The sequence below is a fragment of the Anomalospiza imberbis genome, chromosome 4, assembly GCF_031753505.1.
Source record: "Anomalospiza imberbis isolate Cuckoo-Finch-1a 21T00152 chromosome 4, ASM3175350v1, whole genome shotgun sequence".
Lineage (NCBI taxonomy): Eukaryota > Metazoa > Chordata > Aves > Passeriformes > Viduidae > Anomalospiza > Anomalospiza imberbis.
Window position 1 is genome coordinate 22,548,459 of NC_089684.1, and position 27,935 is coordinate 22,576,393.

Sequence of the window (27,935 nt, forward strand, 5' to 3'; positions counted from 1 at the left end):
ATACTATACAGGGAGAGGTTAAACATGTAATTAAATACCAAAATACCTTGCTTAGAGACATAGCAAAGTCTTTAAAACTCCAGCCTTTATGTGAGAGATATGCCTTGATGTGTTCCAGCTTAGTTAAAAAAAAGGGTGAAATTGAACAGTCCACATTATGCAAGAGGTTACATCCCATAAATGTGTTTTCTTTTGGCCTCCAATCCATCATCCTATGAAAACAGAATATGGAGACTGCAATGGTTTTTTCTGCACTGAGGATGTCTATTTTTAGGACATCCCATGGTAGCTACTAGTAAATTTTGAGAGAGTTGGCCAAATTCTCACAAAACAGATCCCAATGTGAGCTGCACTGACCACACTATGGCCAAGGGTTTAAAGATCTGTCACAAAACCTCCTTTATTACAGTACAGCCAAAGCTCATGCTACAGTCCTTTCACTGCATTGTGATCAACTAATGTAGGTCGTATAGTGAAAACACTGGCACAAGAATAAAAAAAAACCAACACCAAAAAATAAAGTTAAAGAAACCTAACCAAAACAAGTAACTCCAACACAACAAAAAATTGCAATTTTCAATTGTGCTCTGCTCAGTTACAATGAAATGAGCACATTCTGACAAAACACAGAAAAGACTTACAGGAAAAGGTGTGAAACACTTCTGTCTTTACTGGCACCACTTGAATCAAGAACAGGCACTAACAAGCAATGGCCTTGAGGAATTTACTTGTGTTCCCCTGCCAGCCTCTCCCAGCAGGTGTTGCCATGTGGGGATTGGTACTAGGAAAAAAACTCAGATGCACACAGTGGGATGGGAGGGAAGGAAAGGGATGTGTGTGTGTGTAAGCTCTAGATGAAATTAAAAAGTGATGATCAATGAAATTAGAAGGTTTGATGGAAAGCCAAAGAACATTCTACTTTCTAGTTTACTCAAGGAGAAATTCCATTTCCTGTACTCCTTGTCATGCTGTTTTGGGACCTACCACACCTTTATAAAGTATCACTTGTTTTATTATCATTACAGACTGGATCGGAATCCAAAGATCTGGCTCAATTGAAGTAAATGGTTTTATATCTGAACATTCCAGTGAAATTTCATTCATTGGTTCATCATTACTGTCAAAATAGGAAAGAAAAAAGCAAATAGATAATTTGCCTGGGCTAGTAATTTTTCCTCAGAGTTTTGCAAGGCTATATGAAATCAGCTTTCCCAGCTTCTTCTCAATTCACAAGACTATCAGCCTAGGCTACCTCAGCCAGTGCTGATTATTTTCCATTATGTTATGCTTATACTGGCTCATTAGGAGATGCAGCTGTTCCAAACTCCAGCCTTTCCCAAGAACTGTGGATGAACTACGTACACTGAGGAGAACAACCAGGAGTGGCACACACCAAGGCAGAGGTTTATTGCTTGCCACTCTTCCCTCCCCTTCTTTCCCCATAAAGGAGTAAGAGAGAACCAGAATGAGAATACATTAAGAAATAACACCAGAATTAGAATACATTAACCCTGCTCCTCATGAGATTTGTAGTGCAACTGTTCAAAGATGTAATGCAGTAAGACCAAGGCTTGCATTTAAGTTAAAAAGAATACTGAAAATACACGGTGTAGCTTTTCCACACTTCCACAGGAAAAAAAATTGCTGAAAGAAACATAGGCAAAGACAGTTCTCCAGTCCCAGAATGATTAATCACTTTTCTAATTTTCATACAGTGCCTCCACAGAACATTTCTTTGATTAACATATTTGAATTATTTTTTCCTGGGGGGAAAAAAAAAACCCACAAAAAAAGTTCAGTGAACACCTGAACATAAAACTGTTCCTATAAAAATTACACGTTCTACGTTTACTTTAAAGGAATTAAGTTCCTAAGAATGGAGTACCCTAGAGATATTGAATAAGGGGTAACATGAACAGAAAAAAAGAGAAAACTTAGTATATAGATTCCTAGAGTGAAGTGGAGTAACCAAGCAGACTCATGCTTTGCAATGGAAATGGAGCAACTGAGCAGCTCAAGCCTTGCTAAAACTGCACCTTAAGGAAGAGCTCCATTAGTCTGCACAATGGTAGTGAGGTAGTAGGTGCAGGTAAGTTACTGCTCAACTGCTGGCAGATAAAAACGGTGCCAAAACAAACCCCCACATCTTAGGACAACTTTATTTTCAACATCAAATGTGAACGTTGGGATTGAAATGTAGTCTGTCTGGAGCAACTTCATACAAATTTATGTTGCTACGCAATAAGGCCCCATACACATACACACAATGACACTTGCATTGACTTCACAGAATTAATGCTTTCTGTCCTTACTTTGACCTGAGGGTAGGACTTTTTGTTCTTTTCACTAGAGGCACCAGGAAGTCCACCATGCGAAGGCCCTTCACATACGTATCGGAAACGAAATCCCCTCTGTGGAATAAAGGAAAAGAAAGTTGAAAGCTGTACAGAAACAGAACCAAAAGAGAAACAGCACACACAAAGATGAACACACACACCCACAAACAAGACTCGCCCAAATGGAAAAGTTACAATTGTTCATGCATGGAAATGCTGAGTGCTGGTTAACACAGCATCACTTAACTGTAGCCCTAGAAAACCTGTTCCATTCTCACTTTAACACACAGCAGCATCCTCATATTTTTCTTTCAGTTAAGTGAAGATATTTTGAAACAGAGAACTATTTATACTCTTAAAATAGGATAAAAATCCACTTGTAGAGAATGCAAGAGCAGATACTCTCCCCCAAGACTGCTGCTAGGTAGACAAAATTGAAACAAATAAAAAGGAAGTCCAAAGCACCATAAATGAAAGTACGGGGATGAAACAGAAACACTTCTTCCTTCTGGGAAAAATGTATGAAAGCTGTATCTCCGTGTGAAATCCAGAAACAGGACGAAAGCTTCAGGGGACTCTGCCTGGTTTTCATCTCAGCTACATAAAGAGACATCTGAATATACTTTAGAGAACTGCAGGATATTGAAAACCAGTCCAGAGCACAGCTCTCCATCGACTCCATTGATGAACATCCCCTTTATTTTACATGACAATCGATAAAGCATAGAAAGTCCAATTCTTAAGCAAAGGTGTCTGGTAACTCTAATTAATACTCTAACAATGCATTTCATGTGGTCCTCAGTTTTGCTTTCAGATCTACTCTCCAGTCCTGCAATTTCTGCCAAAATCCCCATCTTCCATAGGCTCCCAGTGTCCAAATAGCACCAGTTAGTGTAGTGGCCTTTTCCAAGAATCATTCAGCTTCTTTCTAGTAGTAGACAACTCTGAATTTGAAGTCTGTATTAGCTGAAAGTGAACAACATGCCTTAAAATTACTCCATAAGCAGAAGCTTCAATACCTATCTCACTAAAGCCTTTTCAGGCTAAGAACTTGTTTACCAAGCAAATGTAAACTTCTATGACTTTTATTCCGACCTCACCAATTGCCTTCCTAAGGTGAGCTGAGTGATCCAGAGTACTGTTCATGAAGTGCCTAGCCATGATGAGCTTGAACTCAAGTTGATCAAAAGGCAAAGCAACTTCTGCAAAAGGCAAATCACCCTCTGCAGTCAGCACACATCACTCTGCTGATGCATCACTCTCATCACCCTGCCATAAGCCCCTGCCCAGCTTGTCACATGGGTACTCCACGAGAGGAGCCACTTGCAGGGAAGTCACACATGGAAACAATGGTTTTTCCTTATGGACTGTGCACTGCAGGCCCCACCATGCAAAGACATAGCCTGATTAGGGATTAACTTAAAATGATGAGGAAGATGCAGCATATTCTTCCAAGAGTTCACAGAACACTGCTGTTTCACTTGGTGCTGTGATGAAGAACCCTATTCCTGGAGGGACGCTCCAGCACAAAAATGTCTTTGGTGCGTGATTGAAACCAATGTTCTCCACTGCTTCCTGCCAGGAAGACTGGATTGCAGTATGCTGCTGCAGAAGATCAAGAGGAGGATGGGACAGCTTTTAGCCACTGTTTTCCCCTGTTCACTGAACAGCTCCATAAGGTAGTATTTTATGCAATTCAATGGGACAGACAGAAAAGGCACTTCCATACATTAGCAGCTTCAGGAGGAATCCTTGCAATTGCTAGTGCCATCAGCCAAAGGGGAACAATACCCAGGCACACTTCAGGGCAATCTTTACCCAGCAATTACTTTGTACATCAGTTGCATGAAAACTAACCAGTGCACTAAAATGACTTTGCTGTCAGAGGAGCATAGGCCAGCATTTGCTACATAACAGAAAAAAGTTTCATTTGAGTACTTATCTTCATTTTTCTTTAATTATTCAAAACAGACAACTATAACAAAACGAATCTCAAAGGACAACTGCATTTCTTTGCAACAACAAAACACAAGTCAGAAGTTCATGTAACTTGGGAATTAAGTGTTTTTATTTTTAACTTCTTGTATTTCAAAAACTATGAAACAAATCCTAAAAATCTTCCATGTTTCATCTATTAATTTATGTTTCCAAATACTGGGGTACTGTAACAGTCACTTCTAAGATGAAGAGTCTATACTTAGCAAGGTATATTTCTAAAACCCTTAGAGTTGGTTTTTTGTATTATGACACTTCCAGAGAACGATAAAGATGATAACAGAACAAAACAGGAAATGCTTTAACTACAAAAGCAAGAGTTAAAACTCCTCATGTTCAAGTGCCACATTTGTTCTGAGAGCTCAGACTTTTCTGTGCTCTTTTTTATTTAAGTTATAAGTTTATTCAGAGCTGAATGTAGTAATATAGCTACCTTAAACATTTTCAAAATGTAGTCTTGTTCTTACCTGTTTTGGCTGTTCTATGATTTGAAGATATGGTCCATCTGCTAACATAAAAGAAAAAAAAGAAAAGTATTAATAGAAATTATATTTCCATTACTATAATTAATATATAAGTTGCAGGGGTAAGATTCTGTCCTTGAATAACTTGAGATAAAATTTTTGAAAGCATCTAAGTCTCTTCAGAACTAAAATTTCAATAAATTATTTAATCACTTGGCAGTTTGTCACTCCCAACTAAAGACCAGTGGAATAAGAAGAGAAAGATTAAGTCAAAAAAGTTAATTTTAGCTTTGAGAGCCTAAATGGACAACTGATCATTCAGTTAAAACCTGCAGTGGTGAATAAGAACAGGATCCTTCCCTTGCCACTGACAGTAGTCTGGCTTCTTGAGCTAAGGTTAACTTTTATATTTAAGCCCCTTGGGCTCTAGAGACTATATTCACCAGCTTTTGGCCCTAGGGTTTCCTACAGAATAGGTGCTTTTGAAAGTCAAGAGACAGCCAATGGGAAGCTCTGAGGCATGGGAATACAGCAGGAATTCAAGCTGTCTCAACATGCCCCACACAGTTAGAACTGCTTTAAAAAAATCCTGGAATTGAGAAGACTAAACAATTTACATTCTTTTAATAATTTCAGATACACTCTTAAATATAGTGCATTTAAACACTGCTGGGCCTCTAAAAACACTGAATACACTCAATTTGACTACAAATACAGACTCTATATTGAGATCCATCTTGAGCATGGTGCCAATAAATAGGATTGTGTTTTACTAAAATTCTATTTGTGTCTTTTAAAGAGGCTTCATTAAACAACTTTCAGTCTCATACAGTGGCTAACTTCATAGTATAAACCTCATGCAAAATTCACCAGTTTATATAGCTTTTGAGTAGGCCCTAAATCCAATGAGAATTCAGAGTTAAGCATTCATCACCTGACCAAAGCTTAGCTCCAACTCTGATCATTTAGATTATTTACATCAAGACGGAAAGCTCTCTGGGTGGATGGCTGTGAAATATCTCTTAAAATGCAAGCCACTGATGAGTCTCAAAACAACAGTTCCAAGAGCTATGATTACTTCCCTCTCTCTTGCTAAGCAGTCAAGATGATTGTTGTTTCAACGCTAAAAGATCTGTTGTTTTCAAAGTAGACCGCAAATTACAGCTTCACTGGGAATACCTACATAATATTTTTCCAGCCATATTCCTGTTGGAATTCTATATTATCAGTTCTACTCTGTTAAAGGTATTAATGCTGAGGAATCAAGCACAGATCTTTACTGAACAAGTTTCTCTCAACGTGAAAGTTTTAATAAATACACAATAGATGAAATTAGTATTCTGCTACAGCAGTTAGCTGACTCAGCAACTGAACTAACTTCATGTTGAAGTTATATTGCAAATATTATAAGTCACAACAATTTCACATTTAAAGATAAATTATTTCCCAAGTCCATCAACTCTACTTTTCTTTGAAAAAGTAAACAGTGCTTCCTGAAGTCGTGAAAAACAATTGCCTCAAGACCATATATAAATAATCTTGCATTACAAAGCAGGAAAAACAGTTTGGACTTCAGGAACTTTAAAAGATGTAGAGTAATATTTAGCTTTGGCCTTGTGTTTCAATTTTTGTTTGTAACAGATAAAGTCAAGATGAACTGAGTTAGGTTTAAGCAATGTATCAGAACTTAAATTTAAGATCTCTTTTCACAGACCTCTAACCCTCCTCATGCTTTAGGTACCTGAAAAGTTATATTTTAACAATCCAGAAGCCATGTATTTTCTGAGCATTGGGAGAAATAATGCACCTAAAATACAACAGCATGTAGTTCAACTTTCAACCAAGCCTCCAGGGCATGATCTGCCAAGTAATTGTTCTTTGGCTCTTCTCCTCTTAGGAATTAATTTTCAAGACATACATGTTGGGTTAGCACAAAATATTATTGCTTTCTCTCAAACGTTAGCCAGAAAAGGAAGTGTCCTCATCCAATGGCTAAGTGGCTGCAGAAGTCCCCCAGGACACATAACACCCAAGTTACAGCATAAGGAAATTCAAACTCATAAGAGAGGCATACACACTATCTTGGCACACGGGAAAAGTAAAGAAAAATGCTTCATACCACTGAAATGGTTTGACCTTGCATGGCACTTGTGAAAACTCAAGAAAATTGAAAACTTAGGACTGTGCTTATTCTGATCTCTTGGGGAAAAAAGGTTATAAAAAGCATACAAATATGTTGATGAAAAAATCATAATGTTTTATATACCAGCACTAGAAAAGTGCAAAAAAGATGCTGTGTACATGTACAAAGCCAAATTAGATGTCTGTTATCATTAAGCCAGATTATACAAATAACATAGCAATGTACTTAAAACAGTTTTTTGAGGTCTTATTTTAATCTTTGGGTTCCATGACTAAAGATTTTCCTTTTTTTTTTTTTTAACAGTGACTAAGTAATTCTCTGGTATAGCATCTGAACCAGACACAAATAACACAAATAACAATACAGAGAAGGCATTCTAATGCAAAGCACTTAATAATATCTGAAAGAGCTACCTAAAATTAAACCAGCAATATTCAAGAAAACATCCAGGCATAAATGGCATATTGCTTTGATTATAAAAAGGATTTTACTTAGTGAAAGGTCTCATGTAGCTGTTTTCAGTGAACTCTGCATACTTCCCAGAGGCACATAACATAGCCTAACATTGGCTGTGTGTTGTTCCTTCCTTCTCTCATCCTTTCCCACGGGGAAAAGAAAACACATTTAGTGTTTTGCACACAGCAGTTCTTAATATTTTGTTTCTATTAGTAGGTGTGTCTTTGTCTCCACAGACAAAGAGCAGGAACCTGAAGATGAACACCTTGTAAGAGGAACTAAAAATGATGAGATTTGTGATGATCCTCTGTTCCAGCCTGGAAGGTGCTTGCTTTAAGTTCTTGTTTAAGGAGCAACCCCCTTTTAAATGCTAGACAGCCACAAGAAAGGAACACTACTTAATGCACAGCTTATGTTCTACTTTTGCCCTACAGAGAGGCTGAAGGACACTGTCATGGAGCTGCCTCTACACAGGCATGGACTCTCACCTCACAGTTGCCAAGAGCCAGGTTTTGACAGGAGTGCTCCTGGTGTTTTGCCTAGCACGGTTAGAGCTGGGAGGCCAAGAACTGCAGCTACAACATGTGATTCTCCAGCCTGGAGAGGCTTTGCCACATCCTGGCCATGCTTCAGGGCTTCTTTTTCTATGTTCTCACCTCGGTTGCCACAGACCGACTCGCATCCCACTCCAGTCTGAGTCACAGTCCCACTTCCCCACATCTTCTTCAACTGCCAAGTTTCTTCATTTTCCTTCCTGCCTGAGTCAGAGGCCCTCCTGCCCCTTGACACTCCCACCCCTTGCATTCTTTCTTCCTCCTGACAGGCCTCAACCTACACACACACAAAGGAGCACCCATCCTAGGCTCCCCCTTGATTCCTTCCCCCCAAAGCAAAGTCAAGGAAAAAGAGGTCTCTCAGTTTGGCAGGATATCCCTGCAAGCCTGGCATCTCTGTCGGACTAGTGGGGTGATGTTGGGGAAGATGAAATAGGAAAACCTTATAAATATGATTGCCTGGCAAAAGATTTGGAAAATACAGACATTGAGATGAGAACTAGATTTGAAATAGCAAACCTTGACTACTGACTAACTAGAAAACAATAGTATAGCCAGGCTGAAAGCAATCCCCCTTTTCTGATTAAACAATGCCCTTTACCTGCAGATAGGTCCAAAGGTCAAATGGAATGCTCTGTCTCACCCCCAATGTATGGTTCATCCCACACCTGTGACCCTCCCCTGAAGTATCAGGTATCTGTGACCCCATTGGCCCAAGTCCTCTTCCAGCCCACCTTGAAGCCCTCTGATAAGGTGTGCCCGAGGGACCGGACGCTCTCTTGGACCTTCCCCTGGGACCCTCACCTGGAACCCTTGCTCCCTCTCTCTCCTTCTCCCTCTCTCCCTGGGCCTGCCACAAGTTGCGCCTGGCAACTCCAAGCAGGGCCTTTCCCCCTTTTAATAAACCACATCTTCTAAGACCTGACTTCAGAGATCTCTCATCCATCCAAAGCGTCCTGGAGTCCTGCGCTATCTACAGGGTCCGGTGTCTAACAGGCTTCTGACTACCTAAAACCATTCCATTTTTCCTGCAACCACCAGTGGACAAGTATCCTCCCTCACATTCTCTCTGCTGGTGGGCTTCCAGAACAGGCATCTCACCCTTGTAATTGCTGTTTTTCTCTGTGGACATGGATGGAAATGCTTGTAGCCTGTAGATTTTTATTGTTAAATGCCACATCAACTCTCTCGTGTCCATCCTGGCAGTGGTACCTTGCTGCTGAAAGCTCAGACTGGAGACCTAGTGCCTTATCCTTCCTGAAGGCCTGTTGTAGCATTTGCATGTCCTACTCCTCAGGGATTCCCCTGCACAGGAATACTCTCTTGAATCCCAGCTCTTCAGTGTTCAAAGCATAATGCTTAAAGCAAATGGCACATGAGACTTTGTTTAACTTCTTCCCTTGGTTCACTCTTCCAAACACGAGCACAGGAGATCTAGAAAGAGCACCAGAAACAGTATGCAAGTCTGCCCAAGCTCCTGAGGATTAGGGCCACTACTGTGGAACAGGGAAAATGAACACTCATCTCATTTTTGGTGGTGGTCTGGTCTCCTTGAGCCTCTAGCATTATCTCTCTCTAAAAAAATATGAAAAAGGAATTTTAAGTTCCTTCTTTTTCCCTCTATAACTTTTTCATTTTTCACAGCAAGTGTCACACAAGATTGGACAGAGGAGGTTAAAGAAACAGCAGAAAATTAATTTTAGCAGCCTCCAGGCAATACTGTTCAGCTCCTGATGGCTCTGCTTCAACTTCAAAGTTTTAAAAACACATCACCTTAATGCCAAGACCTAGCTAGACCAGAGCCTCTCAAAGCAGAAACAACTAGGCAGTTCCCAAATCCACCTCTAACTGGGGCACATTACGTGGCTGTAGATGATCTTGGATCATCATGAGGGAGTACAAAACATCCAAAATTACAAATCCCTTAGCTCAGAGCTCGGACCATTTCCCCTCCAATGTAAGGCATCACTTTGTTTCTCCACTACACAGTGGACATCCCACTGATGTGCACCACTTTTATTCTGTCTAAATACTTGCCGTGGATAATGCTCCCTCCATCCCTAATGCCACTAAGGATCAGTACCTAACCTACCTAATCAAAGGCAGGATACTTCCCAGCAAGCCAAAGAAGAGGCTGACTTCATGAGGTTCTGCCTTTTCTGCTGGTAAAACTTGAACCACTTAACTACTACATCTTTAGAGCCAAAGTAACAAAAAATGTTTATTTAAAACAGACATACAAGAGAGAAAAAGAAGCAAAGACACTTGAGCACTGACAATGATGTTGAGAAAATCAGTGCTCCACCATCTCAAAGGTTTCCTACTATTACTGTAAATGTTAATTTAGCAGCAGAACATCTATCACCAGAAAGTCCCCAAATTCCCCAGCTACTTGTTGATTCAGCCCCGCTGGCACAACACAGCAATCCATGGTTATACATTAAACCTGTCTGCCAATGTAGTACGTCTGACATCATGCCTTTATGGGTGCACAGACTGAAAGATATAGGCACCACAGCCAGATCATGAGGAACAATTAATGTCTTTGGTTCTTTCTGCCTTTATCATCCATCTGTCCTTGAGAAAAATCGTTTTATTTCACTCTCTCCGTATCTCAGCTGGAAGTACTTCTGGAAAACCCCACATGACTTTTTAAACTGACTTTACTAAGTAGAAAGACATCATTAGTCCCTGCTTGAAAACCACTAAAGTAGAATATAAAAATTATTATATTATCTTTTAACTGAAGAGCCAGTCCATAGTAACAATGCAGCATATTTTCAAGAAGGGGAGGAAATAAGCATTATTGGGATACTGTTCAAGAAACAAACCAACCGTGGCATCATCGGATGCAGCTGAAATGATCAACCTTTTCTGAAACTTTTATTAATTTTTTGTTTGTGATAACCTGAAATCCATGATCCTTTACTGAATCCCATTTTGTGCACAAGGAACTTGCCACCTATACTGCAGCAGTAGACAAGAGCAGTGGCACTTATAAAAAGAAGGCCTTTTTTGAAGCAATTTTTCAAATTAAGGACAGAGCTAGACTTAGCCCAGTAAGAGTTTTCTGCAACTCCAGAACTCAGTGAATCCTTGACTCCATGACATACTTTTGAAAATAGCTGTTTTCTACTTTAGATGAGACATAGTTATCTGAAGATTAGTTTTATATATCTGAATAATTTGTATTGAATGAGTCTGGCATGAAAAATACAGAATAAGCTTAAAAAGTACATGTAAAAGAGCTCATTACAGGGAAATTTCAATAACCTTATTTGGTCAACAGAAACTGGGAGAAAAAAAATCCCTTGGTCTATAATGCACAAGCCCTTTAATACTACACAGATGAATCTTACTGAATAATTTTATCTGCCTTAATAAAAATACACTGTAAGCAAATGATTGCAACATTCATTTGCTGGATGTTTTTCCATATTTGTCAAGTGCTTTGCTCATGAGAACATTTTATCTTGAAACCAAATTATCTGTACCATGTGTTTCTCGATCCTTTCTTGCTACTACTCTTTTAAGAAAACAAGGAAACACTAAAACAGTAAGCCTGCTTTAATTTTTATTCTATAAGCAGCATTTATTGTTACTTTAGGATGGAATTTTACCTATGAAGGAAAACGTTAAATGCTTATTTCATTTTACACTTAACACCTTCTCTGCTGTGAAGTGTACCAAATACTGCAATCAGAAGTGGTTTGCACTTTCAACTGAAGAAAGTAATTTGCAATACATAAGACACCAGCTACATCCTAATACCACAGAGTCAAACAGATAACAAGAGAAAGCTGTCATGGTAAAATACTTGAACAGCTGTATTAGAGCTGTATTTTGAGAAAAAAAATCATAAGTTTAAATTAAATTTTATTTCCTTCTTCCTTTTGTATCAGTTGTTCTAATAGACTAAGCAAGAGAAAAGAGTTTTCCAAATTCATGCAAGAAGTAGTATTTATAAAGATCTTTAATTAGCAAAACCAGACCAAGGCTGATCAAGCAGCTGATACTGACTGAGCTATAAAAGACTTGTAATTGTTCTTACTGCTCTGGAAGCATACAGTAAGAGCTGCTTATCAGACCTTTGCAGAATACTATTTGCTTATTTTCAGTGGTTTGTTGCAAAATTTGTCTGAGCTTTCAAACTAGTGTTATTGTTCAGGAAATTGTCAGGTGCTTCTAATACCACACTGCCACTTCACAGGAAACAGAGAAGTCACCGAGAAGGAAAAACACATTTGAATGGTACAGGAAGTTAATATGCTCTGCATTTTATTACTGAAAAAACAAGCAACAAATGCAACTACAACAAATGCAACAGCATTCAAAAGGAAAAGAAGCACATGTTGCAGTCTGCAAACTGGCAATAGCAACGTGTAACTTGCTGAAGGTTCAAATTCAGAAAAAAGCCTCAACAAAGTAATTTATAAAATCGGGTCACTCAAAGCTCTTTGGTCACTGTCCTGGTTTCACCTGGGAAACTGCTGAAACTTTCAGTTTCTGTACAAGCCACAAGAAAATCTGATTTGTCTCACTGCTGAAAGTTTCATGAGGGGAAGAAAGATGCAAGATGTAATAAAAAAAAAGTTGACAACCTGCAATCTACTATTATGACACACAAGTTGGTAAACAAAAAAGGCACTGAAAAGAACTTCTCAAAAGAAAACAAACAGGAAGAATCAGCAGGACAATGGCACCATCAAATAGTGAGGGTTCCTACCTGTTCGTAGAGGTAAGTCTGCAGTGATGTAATTTGTACTGTTAAATAAAGCATTCATTCCCATGAACTGATCCACTGTAAACATCTATATTGAAAGAAAATACTCTGCATTATTACATTTATACACAGCTGCATAAAACATCTATCAGCAAAGCACTTCAAAGTTCTCTGCAAATACTGAGACTGCAAACACCTCGTTGAATTGCATAAACATTTTATAGCTATTTTATTTTTGCTGGCAACAGCACTGCAAGCAGAACTGACAGCACCGACCCAAGTTTCACCAGAATCATGAGACCACACCAACCTCAGCACAGTTTCTAAACACCCATTTTGCTCACCTGCACTAACAACTATAAATCCTAAAGAGCTTAGACAGAAATTCTGAAAATCTAAGCCTAGATGTCTTGCCCAAGGCCTTGCTAAGAACCTATGAGTTTTCATTTCCACCTGTCTGATTAAACCCCACCAGACTATATTCCTTATGTAAATATATTTACAAGCTCTAATGAGAGAAAACAATACATACAGGTTAAAGTTGGTTTATTTTTTTTTTTAACACTGATATGTCTCAACTTACTGTAATTGTTGTCAGGTATAAATCTACCTTTTTCCAAAGTGGAGCAAGCATAAAAGAGAAAATAGCTGCTTTTTGAAAATTAAGGTGAGTAGAAATGACCTATTCTTCACTTAAACTCTTCACCCACGCACCATTCTCACAGTACAAGTAATTTATGATCTAAGAAGATCAGGAAGAGCTCCTGAAGAGCTAGGCCTATGGATCTGTGTGAGAGAAGGAACGTTTTAGTCATCACTGTTAATGAAAACCTCACAAAAATTTACACAAAAGGGCCTCTTAGCACATAAGGGGTTTTGTTTTCAGAAATACTCCAATGTCCACCACAGAAGAAACTCCAGAGCAGGTGACACGGGCACGCAGGACATAAAAATAAGTATTTTTTTCAACTGCTGAATTCAGCAGGCCTAGCTTTCCTTCTCATTTCAGCCATTTAACCAGTGGCAAGGCACTTTACAGGTCACATAAAAAGCAGCTCAGGGAAAAAAGCCCTGATTTCTGCCAATGCAGAATGATTTTCTATATCCATATTAAGTCTAGGAAATGACAAGACAATATGAGAGAAGGCTTAAACAGACAGCTAGGAGAGGATACAGGGATACTGAAAACACAGAAATTCACTTACTTGGGGATCAGATACTCCCATAATATAGGAATCTTCTGCTGCCATTTTAAGTCCTGAAACACAAAAACATGATTAGAACTCCCATTTTTTTCCAATGCAGAGCAATAGAGAAGCCTGGAAAGCATTCAGAGTTAAAAGCCCAATCTCTGACACTTTTTATTTCATTCACAACATTAATGATTTCTAAAATACTTCCAAAATTCCTCAGTATTTGGAATGGACAATGTAAGGATAAGATAGGCTACAGCTAGGATTTTCCATTGCTTATTGCCAAGAAATTAAAAATTACAGTCAAAGTCCAGAAAAAAAAAATTCTTAAAATCAGGAATTGATTCTGTCTTTGCTCTGACTAGTCTGCCATTAGACTTTAAGCAACATCATTACCATAGAAATAGCAGAACTCTTTTATACAATAAAAAGAACATTATGAGCATTCCTGAATGAACCCTGTGAAGTTTCCCTTTTCTTATGAAGTATTACTAAATGCAAATAAAGATGCCAAAGAAAGGACAGTATTTAAAAAAAATAATTAAATAAAACCAGGAATCTAGTCTTGACTAATTTTGGACACCTTTATTTCCAGGGGTCTGCAAGTGCTTAGCACACACAATAACTCTGTGCTGACAATGACAATTATGGATGCACAGCATCCATCACAACCCTTTCTCACAGGTCTACGTATGAATTCTGGACACTGGAAAAGTTTCCTTGGTTGATTTTACTGGGACCAGTAGTGGGCCAGCAGCAGAACCTGTGATTTTTCTGAGGAATTTATTAGGTCTATTAGAAGATATTAATATTAGTGTTATTTCCTTTCATGTAGATATTACTAAAAGAACTACAATTTCACCTATGCTGAGCTCACTAAATAAGGCTCTCCAAGGGAGTATCTGAAAGTAACAGTAGGACAATTTCAAGAGACTCATGTCTGTATTCAACAGACACTAAATAAGGTTAATAACTAACAGAAGACAAAAACAGGTCACTGGCCCTCATATTCCACCACAGTGAACACGAGCCATGCTTGGCAGCAGAGAACTGTGAAAACCTACTGCACTATCGAAGAGAGGTGCAAGAGATCAGTAAGTCATCAAAGAAAAACTGAGTCACCATGTACCTTCTAGAGGAACTAGAAAGGCAATTATCAAAAGGAAAATTGGAATACTTGGGTACTTCACCTTGATGGAGGCTCAACTCTGCTTGTTAACAATCTCCAAAGACAACACAGTTACCCAATCCCCACAAAGCAGAAAATGTAAATAAAAATAAAATGGAGAAATAGGAGACACTTAATTCACAGATGACTTCAATGAAAAAGATGTTTATGTGGGTACAACTGTTTTTTAACCTAGAAAATAAAAAGTACCCAACTGACTGTAATTCAATTTTAGAAATATTTACAGGGCAATATTTATTTGTAGTATTTGTGCAAATATCAAATAACTGGTCATAAGATTTCAGCCAAAAACTAATAAGAGATACAACAAGCAGCCAATGTCACCAATGCTGTACTTCATCACTTAATACAAGAGGATTTCAGCAAGATAAAAAACCACCAGTCAATCACATTAGCTCATAGGCACCTTCCACAAAGCATTATTTTCATCAACCATTTGCCATTGTTATTCTTCATCTTTATGGAAAAAAGTCAACATACAAGGCATGATAAAACCTTCAGGATACAACAAAATTCACCAAGATGTTTTTATTTGACTTCTGTTCTGTAGAAAAAATATAAATAACATTATCACTAACTGACACGTTACTTAAATCACTGAAATAACTTGTAACATTTTTTGCCAAACACTTCTTACTGGAAGGTGTAGATATTACAGAAAACAATCAGAGGACCTCAACAGCCAGCTTTATTTTACAAAGTGTCAGAAAATACCCACCCTCTTGTTACACCCTGATTAGGTAGCTGTGAGTGCAAATGCCAGGTTTCTTCTGCATAAATAGAATAAAAACTAGCCCTACAAATCTTGTTTTGTGATGTCTCATGTTTAAACACTTAAAATTTCATCTGTCACATATGCAAAATGGTATTCCAAAATCCTGAAGTTTCCAGATGACATGGTAAACATGCTTGTTCAGAAAAATAATTTATTCTGAGGAGCTAACATGAATGGCATCTGCCCACTTGCCTGTTTGCTCAATGTATACTTTGCCAAACTTTCAAAGCATTTCACAGCTTCTTCTGTAAGCCACAGGATAAATGTAATAGTAGGTTCTATTTTCTTTGCCCCGTTCTAGTTCCTCAGGCTGCACCCCTCTCCCTCCAGGAGAACTCTGGGGGCAAAAGTCAGCGTCCTCACACCTGCCACACTTCTGGTCACATCTACACTTCTACAATACATGACTTTCCAACAAAGTGGAAAAACAGCGCAGAGGTATTACTTCTGAAAACTTTTCATTTAAAGTATTTTGATGTAAAAATTAGAACCCATTTAGGAAAAAAAAAATAGGGTTCTACGTCCATCTGAATCAGTCCTTCAGCTTCACCTTTTGAAAACAGTAATTTCAGGCTTTTTGGCTGATGCAGTGAACAATGTCACAACACCAAAACAGCATTTAAAGACGTTCCCCCTGCACTGCTACGTTCAGCTCTGGACTCTTCAGCCCCAGGAACACGTGGGCCTGTTGGAGTAAGCCCAGAGGAGGCCATGAAGATGCTCAGAGTGCTGGAGCACCTCTCCTGCAGACAGGGTGGGAGAGCTGCGGCTGTTCAGCCTGGAGAAGAAAAGGCTTCAGGGAAACCTTAAAGCACCTTCCAGTACCTGAAGAGGGCCTCCAGGAAAGCTGGAGAGGGACTTTTCACAAGGATGTGCACGGACAGGATGAGGGGGAATCACTTTAAACTGACAAAGAGTGGGATTAGATCGGATATAAGGAAGAAATCCTTCACTGTGAGGGTGGCAAGGTGCTAGAATGGGTTGCTCAGAGAAGCTGTGACTGCCCTGTGCCTGGAGGTGTCAGGTTGGATGGGGCTTGGAACAATTTGGAAAACTTACGGTAGCGGAAGATGTCTCCACCCAGGCAATGTGGGGGGTTGGGACTAGAAGATCTTTGAGGTCCCTTCCAACCCAAACTACTCCATTATTCTATGAACATGACACTTGGAAGCAGCAAGGTAACTACTGACATAGCACCCAGTCAGCTGTAGATGGGTACTAATGAATGCCTAACCAGGTATTAAACACAACCTCTCTCACATCCTAAGTGCAGATGCTTCTTACTTGAGATCTTTCGTGTTCAGGTCAGCTGCACTGCTTGGGGAAGAGGTTAAAGACATTCTCTCTGGCCTGAACATTAAGCCAGTGTATTTTGAACAGATTATAGTCTAGATGAGCATACATTCACCTTCGTATATGTAAACTCATACTTAATTGCCTTATCAAGGCCTAGACAAAGATCAACCCATCTGTTTAAAATAACCCTTCTAAATGACTGAAAACACACAGTTTCACTATGTTTTATCCCCTCCAAAGCCAAACAGATAACAAAAGTGTCCTGGGAGCCCTACCTTCAAATAACCATTTGTTTCGCTAGGATTAAGTTCAGAAATCCGTACACTTTCTCTTACATGAAAATTGATGCAAATCCACAGTCAGTAACATGATCAAAATCCCAAAAAGACACAGAAAAATAGACCCTAGCTCTACCTTTGTGACCTTTAATTGGCCTTTCCCCTTACTGCTCCAGTTTCTAAGCACCTTTCCCATTTGTATGAGGTGGTAAGATTAGCATCTACCTCGAGTAGCTTTGTTCATTCTCTCATTACATGAGCTGTATTATGGGTCAGAGATTGCCACCTCACTCATTTGAAGATGACCAGATTAAAATTGCTTTGTGGAAGTTCATGTTATTATAGATGCCTGCTTCCTGCATAAGTTCCAATTCCCACAAATTGTACTGCAAACTAGAATCTACAATAGAAAAATACCCCAACACCTGCAGACCACAATCAACCACAGCAGTCTCCACCCTGGAGACTGAAGTTTTTCAGATAATGGGGCACAGGAAGCTAGACATTTCAATTCACAGTATTTATAAGTGTGAAAATTCAAAGGTCAGTGGAGAAACTTCATTTAGCTCCTAGTGCAACAGGAAAACATAAAATCCAGCTAAACTTGCCCAAGCCCACACAATTATACCTTCTGAGAGTAAGTGTGGGATGTGTGCATGCATGTGCATACATATTCCTTTCTCCTCACAGCAGGTCAATTGCCATTGTGAAAAAAGTTTAAATAGAGAGAAAAAGAGAACAAACCTAGGAAGCCATGTACACATACACAGGAGATGACTGTTGCACCAAACAACCAAGCAAACCTAAGGGCAGGTACTTTGTACCACTGCTCCTCCTTAATAACCAAATGATACAAGGTACAAGTGGCACAGCTGGAAGAACATGATTTATTGTATTCTGAATATTTGTTCTAAAGCTTCAAAAGGAGCAGCCATTTAAAATGAAAACAACATAATTAATGTAGGAATGCTGTAATCGACGAACAAGAATTCTCATTTCTCTTATCTCAATCATTTGATTTCAGAGCTCTTCCCTGTTATTCTCCCACATTCACAGTGTCTGTTTACCTTTTAAAAAGCAAGATAAATTTCCCTACCCAACTGTTTTCAGACCCCCTGATTTTTCAAGGGTACAGATCCTTCCCTTTATTGCTCTTCAACTTTCCAGCCTGAATTTTAAGCATGAGGTGAACCCTTGTTCTCTTTGACACCAGTATCCAATCCAATCCCTAAAAACTTGGAATGGGACTTCTCCCTACTACCTTTCTGCAGAAAAACATGATCTTTATCACCCAGTTCATTGCACCTGAGAACTGAAATTAGTGTGATGGATGTTCTTCCACAAGGAAATTTATTTAAACCATCTCTTACTTTATGACATGTTTTACATCATCCTGTTCTCACCTGTCAAGGCTGGGATTCAGCCTCACAATGGGAAACCCAAATTCTACACTTCAATTGACTAGACTAGATATACTGAAAGAACAATTCTTCCTGAAAGTTTTCTAGGAGAAAACTTTCTAGCTTTTTCTCTTTAGCTTGGCTTTCACTGGAATTTACCTGTTAAAAATAAACTTCTTTAACAGGACACTGACAGGACACTAAATGAAATTAATTAAATTCAGTGTGGTTTGCCCTTAGCCTGTTTATTCTGCTTACTAAAAATAGAGAGGAATAAGGATGAAAACGAAGCAAAGAGGTGTCTCTTTCATATACTTTAAGTATATTTTTACTACATCAGGGCTATGAAGTGTGGCAGATTATCTCATCACAGAGAACTACATTTTTAGGAACAGCACCAAATTTTCAGAATTCCTGTAGCAACTATGAAGTACTGAGGTAGAAACAGTAACTGCTGTATTGTGCAGACAGGACAATGTGTTTTACCTGCTGTTTATTCCTTAACTTTAGGTGGCAACTATAAATCCTTGAGCCTCAGTCTTCCACCCTTGGCAAAACAGAATCTGTATCTGTATAGGGACAATTGTTTCAGTGATTTGCATTTCCCAAACAGAGATGCTGGGAAAAGGTATTGTGCAATAGACTCTTTGGGTTGCTGGGTCAGGGCTGGCAGCAGGACAAGAGCTGCTGAGATGATTTTGGCTGGAGGCCAGAGCAGGATCTGCTCTGACAAAGCAGAGATATGATCCAAGCTGTTCAGTCTCAACCTTTCACCACTGCAGTTCCTTCGAAGTCAGGATGCTGCCCACCCCTCTCACTGCACAGCCTTTTCACCTTGCTTCTGCCACCTCTCCACTTCAACCAGCACTTCATTTCCCTTGGAACCCAGTCAATCTGCCCAGAGTGCCAGAAGTACAGCTCCAGAGCACAACACCTTTAAATCAAAGTAAGAGACGATAAACAGCTAATGTGTTCTGTAATATACAAATAAACAGAACTCAAATATGAAGGGAACATCATGCATACTTTCACCCACAATATTGGCATAGATGTCTTTAGGACAAATACGAAAGAAAAACATGTTCAAAAACACAAGAAGCGATTGTTAATTCGCTCATGTTGACACAAAGCCACATCTATCATGTTATTTTGAAGGAATTTTAAGTCAGTAATTAAATAGATTTAAAATTTGCCTTTAAATGCCGAAATGTTTACTACTATTTCTTCTCCCAACTATGATTTCAATACCTGGGGAGGTAGGGAGCTGTTTTAAGGAACCAACACTTAATTTTAGCAAAAGGGGCATAAGGAAGCTGTATTTTTCACATTCCTTCTGGCATTTCAAAGATATGTAATCTCTCAATAGAGATTTGAATCCAATTTGTCAGTATATAAGTGCAAAAAAGTTTGTGCAGAGAGACATTTTGGTCAAAGATTCTAATTTGTTCTGCAGAGTCTTTGTCATCCACACACTGCTGCAGCTGGAGTAACACTACTTAACCCTAAATGACAGTTTGTTTTTCTAATATAACAACTCAAATTGCCTCCTCTTGTGACTAATTAAGCCTGCTTATTATTTCCTGTTGGGTGGGACCTGGCAGTTGTGTTTATGTATTTTTAAAATTTTTAAATTGCTGAAGTTTTCAGGTATTTTCAGTCATGAGCAGATGCATTACTTGACAACAGCACAAAAACTACAGAATATTTTGGAAATTAAATCAATCACAAGTACTTGAGATTTCACAAATGTGGTACTCTAAATCAGAATTGTTGGGTGCATAATTATTTTATGAAATCTAGAACCAAATTTATTACAGCATGTAACAACTAAATCTGAAGAAAAAAAAAATCACAGCATGAGAAAATTTCCTTGGCATAGAGTAACTGGACTACCTAAAAGATATTCTATAAACTATGTTTGCAAACAGGATTTTTGTTTTATTCCTTTCCCAAGTATCAAAGTAGTGAACTGATATGTCAAGAGGAAATACTAAAATGCCATAAACATACAAACTGTTTTTTCATGATATTGTTGGAATAAAGTTAGAACGTTTTTGTTAAAACACATTCAGAGCAACTTAAACCAAAGGAATAAACAGTATTCAAATATATGGCAAACATATTCTGGTACATGTATAATGTTAAGTAGATGTAAAAATACTGAGGTTCAATACAGAAAAACAGCTGTAGTAACTACATTGTATTTTAGCCATGTGGGGTGCTAATATTACTTGAACTTCTGAATATGATGTTAAAATGCTGTTACTTTTTCCTCCAGATTAAGATCAATCACTGAATGTTCTTTGCAAATAGCTCTAACTCATATAAAAGCTGTTCATCAAAGTCAAATTTTAACTCAAGAAGCCACACACACCCATTTCATAAGCCTGAAGTGTAATGAATCATCAATATTAGGCTGCAAATCTTTCCCTTGCTTTTTTTTCTTTTGGCAGGGGTAGAGGGAAAGAACAGTGTTTCTGAGAAGCCAAGCAGCATGTAACCACCAGCTGCAGAAGTTCAGCTCACACAAGGTTGGCCGTATCACCACATACAGTCACACATGCTCGGGGCTCCTACTGAAGACACAGTCCCACACTTCATGAACAGAAAACAGCCAGGGCTGTTACCACTGCAATCACAAAGGTGAACTAAAGGATTCTCAGTGTCCTTTTGGTTCTGAAAAGCCACTGAAGTCATAACCTGACAGAAGCAATTGTTTAACTAGCACCAGTAAGAGGAACCAAACAGGTAGAGCTGAGTCCAGGACCATCACAGTCATAGCCAGTTTTCAAATCTACAGATGCAAAGTGGCTAACTAAGGTTTAATTTTTTACTTTTTCCTAAGAAACTGTAAAACTCCTGCAGTCTCAGTGTTGTACAGTAACCTATGACACAACAAAACTCACTTGGACTAAACTAGTAAGACCAAAAAACCCACCTGCTTCCTTTGTTTATACTTTGTGTGCTAAAATCTGTCCCTGTTTAGGCAGATGGAAACAGGACCTCTAGAAGAAACAAAAAAAGTAAAGCCAAACCCAAGCAAAAAAACCTCAAACAAACCCAAACCACACAACTTAGACCTACTTCTTTGCTCTTGGCCTGTCGACAGTTTGCTTGGAGGACGCAATGAAACATGGGGGTATTTCAGCTGAGTATTTTAAATGAAGGGAAAAATAAATGTGTATCTATCTCTCACTGCTTTTCAAAAGAACACAGAAGTTGAAAGGGGGAAATAATGCTTGGAGTAGCAGTAGAAGCTTCCTCCCCGCACATGATCTGTCAGCTCCACCTAAATGCTAAACAAAGGATTTTACCTTGAGACCATAATAACTTGAAACATCTTTTAAGGCCTTACTTTTGAAACTGTCAACAGTGCCTCATCAAAATACATGTTCAAATGAAAGCACTGAAGAAGAGTCACCGAATTATTTCTATGCTCAAAGTTAGATGCAAACTTAGTGCCTGACTGACCTAAGGGCACAGTTAATGACAACCATAATTATGATCTTATCAACACAGAACTTCATAAAAGGTTCACAGCTTATTTAAAGGACATCAAATTACAACTTCCACTTCTAAAATACCTCTGTCAGAACTAAAAGTGACCAAAACCAGGAATTGTTTTTTTTCATTACCTGCCTGAAACATTCATCATCTTCTCTTTGTTTTATAATAGCTGTGTTATTTTGTCAGAGAACCAAAAGAAAGCTATCAGTATGTTGAATGAGAGGATTTTAAACTGTAGAGCTTTCATTAGTTGCTTACATAAACAAGCAATAATTTTCTTTATGACTGATACTTTTGTACTTAAGAGTTGGCAAACACAGCACTGAAAGGTGAAAATATTTCAGCAAGTAGTTTGGAGCAATCTGTGAAAACACAGGAGAATTAACCAGCATCTCTGAGGACCACAGGTGAATTTTCTCAATACTAGCTATATCAAAAAGCCAGCTGTAAGTTAGTAAAAGATATATTTTCTTTCACTGTATCTTTGCGACTTCAAAAATGAACATCTACTTTGCATTACAAACACCTCTAATAGTGAAGACTCACAGGCCTTCAAACTTAGTACCTGTCCTTCCAGAGTCTGAAATATGCACATCCTAACTGAACATATTTCTGGAGTTTGCATGAATTCATGAGAAAGTGGCATGGGAAGGTTTTGGAAAAGGCAACAATGAAAAGGAACCTCAAAAATCTATTAATTAGCAAATTTGTGTCAATGATATTTATTTGTAGGTATCTATTATTGAAGTCACATAATGCCACCTCAAGGAAAAAAGTAAATTATTTAATTTTTAGAAGTAAAATTTTAATGTAAACTTACATTTATTATTTAAATTAATTGTCAAATGTAAAATACATATTAACAGAGAAGTAACCAGTACTGCTATTTTTCAACAAATGAAGCAGGAAATCTTCAAACGTGCACCTAAATGAAACACCAGTGTCTGCTTTCCACCCTCTCTCCCTCTTACTCCTTTTCTCTGTCCCAGCACTTTTATCCAGCAAACTTTTCTGATTTCAAAATAAATACTACAAAAACATTACCAAGGTGTTGCCGGAACAAAGTTAATGCAGATAGGAAGTTTATCTGTTACAAAACTGTTTTTTAAAAGCACACAACACAATGCAAAGTAATATAAAGCTGCTCTGTTTTATAATCTTAACTCAAAATGTATTCATTTCTTGCATGAGAAAATAACTACATTTTTGGATGACTCTACCACTGACTAACATTTCTTTCTTTATAAAGGGGACAAAGGGTGGAAAGAAAGCTTTTTCCCTTCTGTTTCATATTTCAAATTAAGTTCTTTAACATATCCTGCACAGATTTCAGCACTGAGATTTCCTGAAATCTCCACGCACTGTGGCACATCCTGACAAAAGTATTTCAGCATAACTGTTAGCTAAATTCTCAGGCCAGGGAAAATTACGGAACAGAGCATCTATTTCTGGATGGTTACAGGCTACTTTTTTCTCTTTCATTTTCTCCTAAACTGTAGTAATTTCTGTAGATTACAAAACACTGCAGACAGGATGCTATCTTAGAATGACGTCTTGGTTAACGCTTTCCTAGAATGGGCAGCTACTTTCTTTCATCAAAGAACACAAGCGCTTTAACTGAAATACTATTTCAAAAGATGATACTACACAGTCCATAGCAGAGAGACTCCAGATGTCAATAAAATCGAAGTGCTCTATTTTCAACCCTGTTCTATGAGCTTGACAGCACTGGGGGTAGCACCCTGCAGCATGTAAGGCACAAGGCAATACAGCAAAGAATTCATCCACTTTTCTCTGTGAACAGAGTAAGTGAAAAGAGGACTTCTGAAGCACAGAACATGCCAAATATAATCAGCATTTAAAAACCAATTTAAAAAATAATGATAACAATAATCTGTATTTCCTTTAAAACGTTATTCTTAAGCAAAGATTTTGAGCATTTTAAGACAGGAAGCTGAAATGCAGCAGATGATCCCTTGTCTCCAAAGTCTTATTCCCCAAATTCTCACAGGCACTGAGATTTGCTTATTTTGAAAATACGCAGCAGTACACATGATGATAATGGCCCAAGAGCACATACCTCATGTCACAGAAACAATACTTCAATTCACATTCACGTAAAATAAGTCACTAGCGCTTTTTCACCAAAGTTACCATCAAAGCAGAAAGCACCAAGAGATGAAAAAATAATTATGATGATGAGAAGTTCGATATTCTTGGGTTTCAAGGTCAAACGTAAGCGAGCAATCAGTGCAGTAATACTCCCCGTCGCGACGAGAACATTTCGGTTTCACCACTTGCAACTTTAAAAACCTCACAATTTCGTACCTCCTAATACAGTCCGCGGCACTCTCGGGCAGCACCCAACACGAGGTCACCCAGAGCTGCCAGTATCAGCCCACGTTTTCGTGGTGACCACCTGCACTCCCGAGCCCGGCCGGCGACTGTGCCCCGGCCGCGTCTCGGTTCAGCACGTACGTGTGTCACCTTCGAAACCAAAAGCGACAAAAGCAGCACCTCCTTTGCCTACGACCACCCGCTATGCGAGCGGCAGAAGCTGGTCTTGCAAATTTTTTTCACTTTGCTGTCACGGACACCGATTCCCTGGCCAGGAAGAGCCCGGCAACACAGCAGCAGCAAAGCCGGCATCCCGCCCGCTCCCCGGGCCGGCTGCAGGCGAGAGCCGCGGCAATCCCTCCCAGCGCTCCAGCGGGAGCTCCGCGCCCTCACAGGCGCGGGGCCGGACCGGGCACAGCCTCCCGCGGCAAACCTGCGCTCCGGGGGCTGCGGAGCTCCGGGGGCTGCCGCGCTGCCCCAGCCCAGCGAAATGCCCGCTCCCGCCCCGCTCCCGCCGCTGCGGGACAGAGGGAGCGCAGCCAGGCGGGCGTCGCGGTGAGGACGCGGAGACAGGGGAGAAAGAAGGCAGCGAGCGGCGGGACAGGGGCCGCCTGGGGCTCACCGGAGCAGAGCTGGCGGCGCCTCCTCCTCGTCGTGCTGTGCCGCCGGCGGTCCCTCAGCGCCGCGCCATGTAACCCGGCGTGCCGCCGCCCGCCTCCCGGCTCCGCGCGGACTTTCCCCCTCCTTCCCGCCCGCCCCACCGGCGAGGGCACCCGCCCGGCACCGGCCTGCGCAGCCTCCGCCCCGGCCCGCCGCACTTCCTGGCTGGAAATTCCCGCTGACGCTCCGGCAGCGCGGAGGGCCGCGCGGGCGGGGCGGGGCGGCAGCGGCGGCCGGCGGGGCAGAAGGAGGCGCGGCCGCGGCGCCCTGGGCGCGCTCCCGCGGAGGCGGCGGAGAAGGAGCCGGGGAGCGCTTGCCCCCAAGCCACCCGCTGGCCACGAAATCCCTGGGCCGGGGACAGGCCCTCCCGCCCGGGTGAAGCCGCGTAAACACGCGGGTCCTTTCATCCCAAGGCAGTTACCGCCGCCGCAAGAATAATCCCGTCCTTGCCCACGTTCCTTGGCCTACGGCGGCATTCGCGACATCTCTGTGGATACGGGCCCGACCCGGTGGCCGCCAAAGTTTTTTGACCTCTAAATAAAAAGTTTGGAAGGGGAGAGAGAGACTCTGCATCGAGTGAATTTAACCGCCCTGCCGCAGTGCCTGGCTGCTGGCTGGCTTTCCCAGGCACTTCATTAAAGGAAATTTACCGATTGCTTACCGCCAGATGCCTGACAACATCACTGGGCAGGGAGTACAGGCTGCACAGCACCATTTTTGTGTAGGTTTACACAGTTTCTGATAGAGCAGGCTCCCAGGTAACTTGACGTCTGTTGAACAGTGCCAACCATCAATAATATGATTTTAATACCAGAATCCAGGTTTGCAGCATAGTAATCAAGTGTCCCAGACACATTTAAGCAAGGCTGAAGCAAGGCAGGTAGTGCCATATTTAATTGGCATAAATGCTATGTAAAAGAAGTTCAAATATTTTTGTGCTGTCTTAAAATGTCTGGTTTGCTAAGGGTGATGAGTGTCTCAAATGAGCTCACCAAATGTGTGTTTGCACAGAAATTCAGCAGCATGCCTCTGGGGAGTTTTGTTATGCTAAGGCCATATAACATGGGGCTTCACGAATGAGATAAACAAAAATAATAGTTTAAAATAAGAACTTAAAACCCCCAAACATATAAAGGAACTATGGACCATTGCTTTTTTTTTTTTTTTTTTTTTTTTTTTTTTTTTTTTTTTGTGTTGAAGCAAGGAATTGTAACCTAGAGCAAAAATATGTTCAAAAGGAATAGAGCCAAATCATAAGCCACCTGTTAATTGGAACAAAATGAAAAGGGTCTTTTTACCAGAAAGGGAGTAGATTCAGATGTTACATTTCATGCCACATCTCTGGGTTGGAGCAGAGAAGCACTATTTAAAATGAGTGATGAGAGTGCAAAAGAGAGCTTGGAAATGCAAAGGATTTTCTCTGCTTTCTTGAAAAAATGACACTTTCTACATGTTACACATAAATATGTATGAAGAGAGAGTAATTTCCTTTTTATGGATTGCCACTCATGCTCTGTGATGCAATTCTAAAAATGTACTCCCCCATTCTCTTCCCAGTACAAACTGGGAGTTGAGAATGACTCAGCATTTCCAAGTAAAACATGTTTTCCTTATTATATGGGGATATTCAAAACCCACTGTTAATTTTTTTTAGTGGAAGAAAATGCACTGAATTTATAGAACATGTGAGGAAAGAATTGTGTCCCAAAGCCCTTGAAGGAGGAAGTCTAGTTGGATTTTAAATACAAAGAAGTTTCAAAATTAGATTCATTTGAAAGGAAAGGTGCTATGTCATAGCTAATCAAAGGTGTGCTCACAGGGCAAAACATGTATGAACAAGTACCAGGAAATCAGACAAGGTGGAGCAGTTCCAAAACTTAAGGAGACTTACCTGGTGGATTTATTTTAAAAGGACATGTGTTCAAGTACTCAGGCTCAGCTCTCCCTGTGAAATCTTAAGCAGCTTCCACAAAGATCTAGGTTTTACAATAAAATCTTCTTCTCAATTATATTTAAAGCATAAATTTGCCTTTTTTAGAGCTTAATACCATAGCTGAAATGTTATTTCTACTGACACCCACAGTAGTGCCAGGCTGTAAGCCCACACTTTGGTAAAATTATCTTCACAGGACACTCTAGATAAATGTACTGCTTTATAGCACAGGATTCCCACTTGAAGAGCCAAATAATTGTGTTCCAACCACTGAGGAAATTAGGCAGATAATACAGGCTCGGTGGTTTGCAGTGATGAAGTGCTGCCTATTTCCTGAATAACACAGGTTGCCACTATTACCATCAAGTTACTTCAGTACCTGGACAATCTCAGCCCAGAGATGAAGAGCAGGTGATCAGATCTGGACCCAAAGGAGCAAATGCCTGCTGTTGAGCTGAGGGGAGCGTTGTGAAATGGTTGCAGCCGTGTCTTTGGTGGCTGGGCAGGTGCACTGAAGGAAAGGCTTTCTAGCTGTACACTTAACCAGGCTGTTTCACCTCAGTCAGGTGGGGTACATTTAAGTTTCCTGATATGCAGATGCAATTTAGAAGCTGAGTCTCTCCTCTGCTAGGTTTGCTCTGGGAATACAGATATACAGATCTCTTTCCAAGGTCAGAAATCTTTGGCCTCAGTATT

At 39.9% G+C, this 27,935-nt stretch overlaps 1 protein-coding gene across 5 annotated transcripts in view; it reads right to left on the reverse strand.

Annotated features, from left to right (window-relative positions):
- The window catches only part of NFKB1 (nuclear factor kappa B subunit 1), a 58,995-nt gene extending 33,171 nt beyond the window's left edge, over window positions 1-25,824 (reverse strand). For 2 of the 5 annotated variants that reach the window (XM_068187480.1, XM_068187479.1), the window contains exons 1-5: window positions 25,269-25,429; window positions 13,877-13,929; window positions 12,675-12,759; window positions 4,799-4,836; window positions 2,313-2,411 (exon numbers count right to left, since the gene is read on the reverse strand). In XM_068187480.1, the coding sequence (XP_068043581.1) occupies window positions 2,313-2,411; window positions 4,799-4,836; window positions 12,675-12,759; window positions 13,877-13,921 (267 nt within the window). In that variant the 5' untranslated portion in view covers window positions 13,922-13,929; window positions 25,269-25,429. Of the gene's footprint in view, window positions 1-2,312; window positions 2,412-4,798; window positions 4,840-12,674; window positions 12,760-13,876; window positions 13,930-25,268; window positions 25,430-25,727 lie in introns of those variants that run through there. The other 3 variants (XM_068187478.1, XM_068187477.1, XM_068187481.1) reach the window with 2 other exon arrangements.
- Between the last annotated feature and the right edge of the window lie 2,111 nt (window positions 25,825-27,935).